Source organism: Hyla sarda, chromosome 7, assembly GCF_029499605.1.
Source record: "Hyla sarda isolate aHylSar1 chromosome 7, aHylSar1.hap1, whole genome shotgun sequence".
NCBI lineage: Eukaryota > Metazoa > Chordata > Amphibia > Anura > Hylidae > Hyla > Hyla sarda.
In genome coordinates, this window is record NC_079195.1 from 42,944,871 (window position 1) to 42,955,859 (window position 10,989).

The 10,989-nt window shown below is 42.5% G+C and overlaps 1 protein-coding gene across 1 annotated transcript in view; it reads left to right on the plus strand.

The window, feature by feature from the left end:
• Positions 1-6,888, plus strand: part of ABCC2 (ATP binding cassette subfamily C member 2) — a 62,288-nt gene extending 55,400 nt beyond the window's left edge. The window contains exons 30-32 of the mRNA XM_056528917.1: positions 2,082-2,248; positions 3,826-4,020; positions 6,257-6,888. Coding sequence (XP_056384892.1) covers positions 2,082-2,248; positions 3,826-4,020; positions 6,257-6,386 — 492 coding nt within the window. The 3' untranslated portion in view covers positions 6,387-6,888. The remainder of the gene's footprint in view (positions 1-2,081; positions 2,249-3,825; positions 4,021-6,256) is intronic.
• Positions 6,889-10,989: the final 4,101 nt, after the last annotated feature.

Here is a 10,989-nt window from a genome sequence, read left to right on the forward strand (position 1 = left end):
AAGCAGACAGAGGAAGTACTATCTGTGCATGCATCATTCATCTGGAGAGGCAGGGAGACAGTACTATCTGTGCATGTATCATTCATCTGGAGAGGTAGGGGGACAGTACTATCTGTGCATGCATCATTCATCGGGAGAGGCATGGAGACAGTACTATCTGTGCATGTATCATTCATCTGGAGAGGTAGGGGGACAGTACTATCTGTGCATGCATCATTCATTGGGAGAGGCAGGGAGACAGTACTATCTGTGCATGCATCATTCATATGGAGAGGCAGGGAGACAGTACTATCTGTGCATGCATCATTCATCTGGAGAGGTAGGGAGACAGTACTACCTGTGAATGCATCTTTCATCTGGAGAGGCAGGGAGACAGTACTATCTGTGAATGCATCTTTCATCTGGAGAGACAGGGAGACAGTACTATCTGTGCATGTATCATTCATCTGGAGAGGCAGGGAGACAGTACTATCTGTGCATGTATCATTCATCTGGAGAGGTAGGGGGACAGTACTATCTTTGCATGCATCATTCATCGGGAGAGGCATGCAGACAGTACTATCTGTGCATGTATCATTCATCTGGAGAGGTAGGGGGACAGTACTATCTGTGCATGCATCATTCATTGGGAGAGGCAGGGAGACAGTACTATCTGTGCATGCATCATTCATCTGGAGAGGCAGGGAGACAGTACTATCTGTGCATGCATCATTCATCTGGAGAGGTAGGGAGACTGTACTACCTGTGAATGCATCTTTCATCTGGAGAGGCATCGAGACAGTACTATCTGTGCATGCATCATTCATCGGGAGAGGCAGGGAGACAGTACTATCTGTGCATGTATTATTCATCTGGAGAGGTATGGGGACAGTACTATCTGTGCATGCATCATTCATTGGGAAAGGCAGGGAGACAGTACTATCTGTGCATGCATCATTCATCTGGGGAGGCAGGGAGACAGTACTATCTGTGAATATTTCACTGACTTGGAGATGCAGAAAGTCAGTACTATCTGTGCCTGCATTATTTTCAAGGAAAGACGGGGAGGCAGTATTATTATTGCTTGCATTATTTATAAGAAAAATCAGGGAGGCAGTATTATATGTGCCTGCAATATTTGCATTATTTACAAGAAAAAAACAGGGAGACAGTACTATCTGTATATTACATTCAGAAGGAGATACAGATAATCAGTACTGTCTGTGCCTGCATTATTTACAAGGAAAGACAGGGGGTAGTATTATCTGTGCCTGCATTATTTGCATTATTTACAAGGAAAGACAGAGAAGCAGAATGATGTGTCTGTATTATTCATAAGGAAAGATAGGGAGGCAGTATTATATGTTAATGCATTATTTATAAAAAAAAAAAAATAATTACAGGGAGGCAGTATTATCTGCGCCTGCAGAGATAGTACTATATGTGCCTTCTTCATTTTCAAGAAGAGACTAGGCAGCAGTACTTTCTGTGTTAACATCATATATTTGGAGATACCGGGAGACAGTAATATCTGTGTCAACATTATTTACAGAGATATAAAGGGGGTAATGCTATGTATACGCTTATATAATTTAGCATTTGTATTAATTTTGGGAAATTGTTATCCTGGAAACATATATTCAGGTACATGCAGAAGGGTTGGTGGTGGGTAATAAAAGTTACAATAACATTTAAGCACTTAAAGGGGTACTCCACTGCTCTGCATTTGGAACAAACTGTTCCGAACGCTGGAGCCGGCATCGGGAGCTCGTGACATCATAACCCCGCTCCCTCATGACGTCACGCCCCGCCCCCTCAATGCAAGTCTATGTGGGGGGGCATGATGGCCATCACGCCCCCTCCCATAGACTTGCATTGAGGGGGCGGGGTGTGATGCCATGAGGGGCAGGGCCATGACGTCACGAGCTCCCGGCCACCGTCTCCAGCGTTCGGAACAGTTTGTTCCAAACGCTGAGCAGCGGAGTACCCCTTTAAGCACAATATTTTCCACTACAGTTTAGCTATTGTAAACCAATATTATTTTCTGGGTATCTAGTAATCCTTTGGCCTTTTCACTTAGACTGTGTCATGTTCCCTTATAGGACCCGGTGCTGTTCTCTGGGACACTGAGGATGAATTTGGACCCATTTGATCAGTACACGGATGAGGAGGTCTGGAAAGCTCTTGAACATTCTCACCTTAAACCGTATGTAGAAGGACTGCAGGAAAAGCTTTTCTATGAAGTCAGCGAAGGAGGAGAGAACCTAAGGTAAGAGTGCAGCAGTGCAGAGAGTCTTTTATTGTGTTTAAAGGGGTATTCCAGGAAAAACTTTTTTTATATATATCAACTGGCTCCAGAAAGGTAAACAGATTTGTTCTTTTCTGTCTAAGTGCTCTCTGATAACACCTGTCTCGGGAAACGCCCAGTTTAGAATAGGTTTGCTATGGGGATTTGCTTCTAAACTGGGCGTTTCCCGAGACAGGTGTCATCAGAGAGCACTTAGACAGAAAAGAACAACCTTAACTTCAGAAGCTCATAAGTACTGAAAGGATTAAGATTTTTTAATAGAAGTAATTTACAAATCTGTTTAACTTTCTGGAGCCACTTGATATATATATATATATAAAAAAAAGTTTTTTCCTGGAATACCCCTTTAATTCCTCATGAGATTGATTATTCTGAAATAAACAACAATTTGCACAACCCCTTTGCCAAATAGCACTTATTTTTCCATGGTTAATCGAAGAGGATTTTTTAAAATTAAAGTAACACTCCACACAAGATACTGAGATACACCGTTAAATGCCTAGTGCAGGTCTTGAGGTGGCAGAGCATGACACAAGGATTCTGTATTTGGTGTTCCCACCCCTAAGTCACTGCACCATGTGTAATACAACATATCAGTTTTGCCCAGAGTGTTCCCTAAAGAGAAACTGGATAAGGAAAGGAGAGGGTGAAGCTGGGAAGTGGTGTCCGTGCTTCTAAATGTCCGGTGGAGTCGGTATAAACTCTGGAGTCAACGGTAATTGTAGATCAAACTTTATTTTGTTCACACAACGCGTTTCTGGGTGTAAACCCTTTCATCAGGCGTGATCACCCCTGATGAAAGGGTTTACACCCAGAAACGCGTTGTGTGAACGAAATAAAGTTGGATCTACAATTACCGTTGACTCCAGAGTTTATACCGACTCCACCGGACATTTGGCTGTGCGGACACCACTTCCCGGCTTCACCCTCTCCTTTCCTTATCCTGATTCTACACCGATGTTTTCGGTTTGGGAAGCCGCAGCAGCTTTATCTACTCCTACATGCCTTTGTAAGCGTTGTGCCTGAATTAGCACAACCTCACCAGGTGAGCACGTTTCCTCCCTTTACATATCTCCTTGCAACATAGTTGATCCTAGGAAGCGCCTTTTGTCCATTTGTCTTTCTAAAGAGAAACTGACAGGCTGTTCACCCGCACTAAACCCAATATAAATATATACTAACAACCTATTAGTGTTTGAATTTATGCTGACAAGCAAGTAGATCAAAATACAATTTGTGGATGTGCGGCTGTGTTCTTTTTCTCTATTTTTTATTTATTTTTTGCTAAACCCAATATACTTGGCTATAGTGCGGGTGAATAGCTTTGAAAAATAAGTCCTCACTTACATCAATCTGTTGCATATTTTTTTTTTATAGAGTTATGCCCATTTATTCTTCTTTTCCTATTGTGCAGCTCTGTGCAATGGAGGGTGGGAGTTGGCTAGCCGAGCCCCTCTACCTCCTTTATATTCCCCGTCCGGTCCCCAAAAACGATATTTTGAAGATATAAATTGCTTTGCATTTACTTTACCTTGCAGTGTCGGTCAGAGGCAGCTGGTGTGTCTGGCTCGGGCGCTGCTTCGGAAATCCAAAATCCTCATTCTGGATGAAGCCACGGCCGCCGTGGACCTGGAGACCGATGATTTAATCCAGAGGACCATCCGCAGTGAATTCGCAGATTGCACGGTGTTGACCATTGCCCATCGGTTGCACACTATCATGGACAGTAACAAGTGAGAACAATACTTTTCATTACACCTTTATCCTTAAACACTATTACAGCAGATATCGCTATGTCAGATGTTTACATCATTGACATCTATAGACCATAGTCCAGAGAGGTGTTTTCTAATCAGGGTGACAACTTATATACAGTGGTCCCTCAACATACCATGGTAATCCGTTCCAAATGGACCATCGTTTGTTGAAATGTTGAGGGATCCGTGCAATGTTAAGTATAGGACAGTGGTCTACAACCTGCGGACCTCCAGATGTTGCAAAACTACAACACCCAGCATGCCCGGACAGCCAACGGCTGTCCGGGCATGCTGGGAGTTGTAGTTTTGCAACATCTGGAGGTCCGCAGGTTGAAGACCATTGGTATTGGAGGTTATACTCACGTGTACCCGCCGCTCCGGACTGTCACCGCTCGTCACCGCTGCCTGGGATGTCGCCCTCCATCGCTGTCGCTGTGTCCCCGGGGTGTCCCCGACGCTCCGGCAAGGCCTCTGCTTCCCCGGCATCCTCGCTCTCCGTCGCCGTCATCACGTCGCTACGCACGCCGCTCCTAATGGATGACAGGACAGCGTGCGCAGTGATGTGATGACGATGATGGAGAGCGCTGAAGAGGACGCGCCGGAGGCCCGATGACAGGTAAGTGATCGCCAGTGGACCACATAGGGCACCGTAAACGGCTATCCAGTGGCAGCTGAAGCAGTCTGCGCTGCCGGATAGCCGTTTATGCGATGGCCCCGACTTACAAAAGCATCGTATGTTGATGCTGCCTTCAACATGCGATGGCCTCTGAGAGGCCATCGTATGTTGAAATGATCGTATGTTGGGGCCATCGTAGGGCGGGGGGTCACTGTATATGGAGCAGAACAATGGGAAAATAATAATACCAATGTGAACTTAGCCTACGGCTTCATATAAATCTGGTATTAAAAAGGTACTCTGGTGAAAAACTATTTATTTCAGATCAACTGTCTCAAGAAAGATAAACAGATTTGTAAATTACTTCTATTAAAAAATATTAATCCTACCAGTACTTATCAGCTGTTGAAGTTGAGTTGTTCTTTTCTGCCTGACAACAGTGCTCTCTGCTGACACCTCTGCCTGTCTCAGGAACTGTCCAGAGCAGGAGAGGTTTACAATGGGTATTCGCTGCTACTCTGGACAGTTCCTGAGACAGACAGAGGTGTCAGCAGAGAGCACTGTTGTCAGGCAGAAAAGAACAAGTCAACTTCAGCAGCTGATAAGTACTGGTAGGATTGAGATTTTTTTTAATGAAATTAATTTACAAATCTGTTTAACTTTCTGGAGCCAGTTCATATGAAATTTTTTTTTTTTCATGGAATACCCCTTTAAAGTGCTAAACTCAGTGGCAAGCATATAGATCTGAATGCAGGGAGATCACTTTAGTAGTGGCTGTAGGTAACTGCTATGAGAGTTTCACAGCAAACAGTGAAAGCAGATCAGGGTTGGTTTTTCCCCTCTAAAAGCCCCATAATAAATGTGTGTTCTGCATATCGGATAGATAGGCCATTGCCCTACAGTGTTTCCTAATTAATCAAGATATGGTGATTTAGGCAGACCCCAAAGAATGAGTGTTAAAGGGGTACTCCGGTGAAAACCTTTTTTCTTTTAAATCAACTGGCGGCAGAAAGTTAAACATATTTGTAAATTACTTCTATTAAAAAATCTTAATCCTTCCTGTACTTATTAGCTGCTGAATACTACAGAGGAAATTCTTTTCTTTTTGGAATGCTCTCTGATGACATCACGACCACAGTTCTTTCTGCTGACGTTATTATAATAATAATAACACTTTTTTTTATTGTTGTCCTTAGTGGGATTTGAACCCAAGTCCCCAGCATTGCAAGGCAGCAGTGCTAACCACTGAGCCACCATGCTGCCCTTAGCATACATCTGCTATGCATGGTTGCCAAAATGGACAGAGATGTCAGCAGAGAGCACTGTGTTCATGATGTCATCAGTGTTCCAAAAAGAAAGGAATTTTCTCTGTAGCATTCAGCAGCTAATAAGTACTGGAAGGATTAAGATTTTTTAATAGAAGTAATTTACAAATATGTTTAACTTTCTGCCACCAGTTGATTTAAAAGAAAAAAGGTTTTCACCGGAGTACCCCTTTAACCAAAAGTCCATGATATATAACATATAAACTGAGGTTCGTCAATAATATCTGACAATTCAGCTGCAGAAATTAATTACGTTCCGTCTTCTTTGCAGAGTCATGGTGTTGGACTCAGGAAGGATAGCAGAATACAATAGCCCAGAAAAACTTCTGGCAAGTCAAGGACATTTTGCCTCTATGGCCAAAGATGCTGGCATTGAGAACACGGATAGCACGTCTTTATGAGGCATGGAGGATGTAGATGTGTGATCAGACCACAGGATGGACTCTTTTAGGACTCTCTGACCATCAGCATCTGCAAACCCAGGATATAATGTGACACCATCTAAACTTTGGGGGAAAAGAATTCCCAGCAGAAGGAAAATATTAAGTGGATTATAAGCTGAGACGAACAATCTTATGTAATGCCAATGAAATTTTAGTAACAGGAAAATCATTCATGTAACTTCCTCCGACCTTCTTGGTAAGAAGACTCTTCGGAGTTTGGCAAGCTGCTGGAAATCTTTGGACGTTCCTTCTTTCCTAAAAGAACACTGAAGAAATAAAAGCTTACGGTGCTAAAATAAGCTGATGGAATATATTGAATTACTGTACATATGCTTGAGGCATGCTTGAGGAGAAGGCTTAGAGTACCTATCCAATGTCATATTATGTTAAAAGGGTACTCTGGTAGAAAACAACTTTTTTTAAACCAACTGGTGCCACAGAGTTAAACAGATTTGTAAATCCCTTTTATTTCAAAATCTTAATCCTTTCAGTACTTATCAGCTGCTGTATGCTCCACAGAAAGTTGTATTTCTTTCTAGAATTCTTTTCAGTCTGAACACAGTGCTCTCTGCTGACACCTCTGTCCATGTCAGGAACTGTTCAGAGCAGAATAGCTTTGCTATGGGGATTTGCTCCTACTCTGGATAGTTCCTGACATGGACAGAGGTGTCAGCAGAGAGCACTGTGGTCAGACAGAAAGGAAATTCAAAAAGAAAAAAACTTCCTGTAAAGCACACAACAGCTGATAAGTACTGGAAGGATAAAGATTTTTAAATAGAAGTAATTTACAAATCTGATTAACTTTCTGGCACCAGTTGATAAAAATAATAATAATAATAATAGTTTTCCACTGGAGTACCCCTTTAAGTTGTGGTGCACTTTCAACTACCCTTTATAGTTTCAACTTTTACCACAATTCATCCAGCTATGATATTTTGATAATATAGGTTGGATCTGGTACTGTTCTACTACAACTACAGCTTCCAGCAGACACTGTTATAGGGAGTGCTGGAAGATAGTTTTGCAACAGCTTGTTGGAGATCATCACCTTATATCTACCTCATGGACAATATCAGAGTTCTATATGCAAAAACAAAGCATTCCTTCTAGAAGTGACAGCTATCCTTTCATTTCTACATAGTGAATTTTAACATATCTAGCTAATAAACCTTTTGGGACAATGCATTGTCTTACTGTATAATTGTGGTTTGTATTTTGTGTATTTTAGAATTACTTTGTAACATGTGTACAAATTAAAGATTTTTTTTTAAATGTGTTGTTTTTTAAGAGGAAAGGGGGTAAGATGTTATGTGGTGTAGGGGCAGATGGTATTGCCCAGGGGCAGATGGTATTAACCACTTTGTGCTCGTGACGGTAATCCCGTTAGTCCTAGGTTAGGCAGGGGTAAATAATAGTCAAAGGCCAGGTTAAAGTTAACAATAGCTTTTACTGAAGTTGAACAGGTATAACAGTCTTTACAGGGCAGTAAGGTTCCTAGAGAGGTGACCAGTAACAGGAGGGACCTCGCAGCTTGCTGGGACTTGCAGTGACTTGACACAACTCTAGCACAGCCAAGCTGACTATAACTGAATTGACTGAAGATAGTGACAGCAGACAGAGATGACTTGACTTACTGACTTGTGGCTGCAATTTAGGTTGAGGCCTCCAGATGTGCTGGACACTGGCTCTGAGACATCTGGACTGGACCTCAGGATCTAAGAGCGGTGTAAGAGCAAAAAAAAGAGAGATTGCAGCTCCTCCCTTCCTTATAAAGGGGGGCTGTGCAATGAGCCCATAGGCTAGCTACGGGCCATCTGGTCACCTGGTGCTCTCTGGGTAACAAAACATATGACTTAAACATGTGACAACCCTTATCATGTGACTAACAACCATGTGACCATATCAAAGGTCCTTCACCCTTAGTATATAACTTATACACATTATGGGGGAACACTGCAGGTGAGCCCTGAGCACGTACAAGGACTCAACCTAACAGGTCTGTAGGAGCATATCCCGTACTGGGACATCACAGTTAGATCGCAGGGGTCCCGCTGCTGGGGACCCCCGCAATCTCTGGGCCGGCAGCGGGGGAGTCTGGAACGTGGAAGCTGTTCGGGATGTCACACCACGCCCCCTCTATTCATGTCTATGGGAGAGGACGTGACAGCTACTATGTAGCCATCACGCCCCCTCCCATAGACATTAATGGAGGGGGCGTGGTGGCTGTAGTCGCCAGACATCCGGCACAGAGTGGAGTTCACTCCGTGCACTGGATGCCTAGACATCTTAAGATATTTTCTGGCGGAGTACCCCTTTAAGGATAAAATGTGCCTATGAAGTAATTGATATGAATGCCATCTAGAGTTATTAAAATCAGTAGCACTTTGTTCTATTTAAACAGATATCTGACAACCTGTTAGTCAGGGTCTGATGCGTAAATTTCCAATAAAAACATTGGAAATAATTAAAAATCATCACAAAATAGTAAAATGGGCATCAACAGTTTTAGAACAGTTTATCATAAATGTATTTACCTGTTTTTGAAAGAAAAATTTTCTGTTTTTCGATTCCTGGATAACCCCTTTAAGTTCCCAGTCCACAACTCAACATATTGAGGGGGATGTATGAAGCTAGGACAGATGTGCTTTAGACTTTAAAAAAATTAGCAAATTTTTGCAGAAACCTCCCAAACTTTGTGCAAAAATGTGCAATTTAAAAAAAAAAGTTTTTGTCCCACTGGGCAGAGCTTGCTTTTAAATAAGCATGAAAGGGAGTGAAGCCAAATGTATTATAATGGATGTCATATATATCTAGATTTTTCCAAAGCATTTGATATGGTGCCACATAAATGATTGGTGCATAAAATGAGAGGGATTGGACTGGGGGAGAATGTGTGTAAGCGGGTAAGTAACTGGCTCAGTGATAGGAAACAGAGGGTGGTTATTAATGCTTCTTATTCTGATTGGGTGACTGTTACTAGTGGGGTACCACAGGGGTCCGCCTTGGGTCCTGTTCTATTTAATATATTTATCAATGACCTTGTAGAGGGGTTGAATAGTAAAGTAGAAATCTTTGCAGATGATACTAAACTCTGTAAAGCGGTAAACACTATAGAGGACAGTGCACTGTTACAAATGGATCTGGATAGGTTGGAGGTTTGGGCTGGGAAGTGACAGATGAGGTTCAGCACCGATAAATGTAAGGTAATGCACATGGGAAGGAAAAATCCGGGCTGGGATTATGTATTAAATGGGAGAACACTTGGGACGACTGATGTGGAAAAGGACTTGGGAGTCTTAGTTTATAGTAAATTTAGCTGTAGTGACCAGTGTCAGGCAGCTGCTGCCAAGGCAAATAAAATCATGGGGTGCATCAATAGGGGCATAGATGCCCACGACAAGGAAATAATTCTACCGCTGTACAAATCACTAGTCAGACCACACATAGAATACTGTGTACAGTACTGGGCACCAGTGTACAAGAAATATATAGTGGAGCTGGAGAGGGTTCAAAGATGGGAAAATGGGAGGACTACAGTACCCAGAAAGATTATTAGAATTAGGGTTATTTAGTTTAGAAAAAAGAAGGCTTAGGGGCGACCTAATAACAATGTATATATATATCAGGAGACCGTACAGAGATCTCTCCCATGATCTATTTATACCCAGGACTGTATCTATAACAAGGGGGCATCCTCTACGTCCAGAGGAAAGAAGGTTTCTACACCAGCACAGACGGGGGTTCTTTACTGTAAGAGCAGTGAGACTGTGGAATTCTCTCCCGGAGGAGGTGGTCATGGGGAACTCTGTAAAAGAGTTCAAAAGGGGTCTGGATGCATGTCTGGAGAGTAATAACATTGCTGGTTATGTATACTAGATGGAACATTGATCCAGGGATTTATTATTTGCAAGATTTTTAATGCTTTGGATTACAAATAAAATTTAAGTTTTATGGAATTGCTGGATCCAGAACATATTTCTTCAAACTAATACAGTATATTTTTCTGCCCACATAAGTGCATACCACACACGTACATCTAAGTAGTGTACTATTCTGTACCTGTTAATCTGTCAAGGGCCTAGATACTGTGAAAGTCCAGGCAAAAGTACTCACCGGCTGGTGTTTTTACTCAGATACTTTTTTAAGTGTACTGTAGCGCATTTTTCTGCCCTCATAAGTGCCTACCACATACCTACCTCTACGTAGTGTACTATTTTAAACCTCTTAATTTATCAATGGCCTAGATATTGTGAAAGTCCAGGCAAAAGTACACACCTGCTGCTGTTCTAGACAAATACTGTTTTAAGCGTAGTGAAGCGTATTGTACTCCCCTCATATACACACTAAGTATGTCAGGCAGGGAAGTGCCAGGATGTGTACAGAGGAGTGTCAGAGGCCTAAATTCATCAGGCAAAGGTCGCAGCAGACTAGGGGCGAGTGGCAGCAGGAGTCGCAGTGAGAGGCCTGAGCTCCCGGTATCAGCTAGCGGTCGTGTCTCGACCAGAAACCCATCTGCCGTCATTGATTGGTTAACACGGTCATCCACTTCATCACAAGTGAC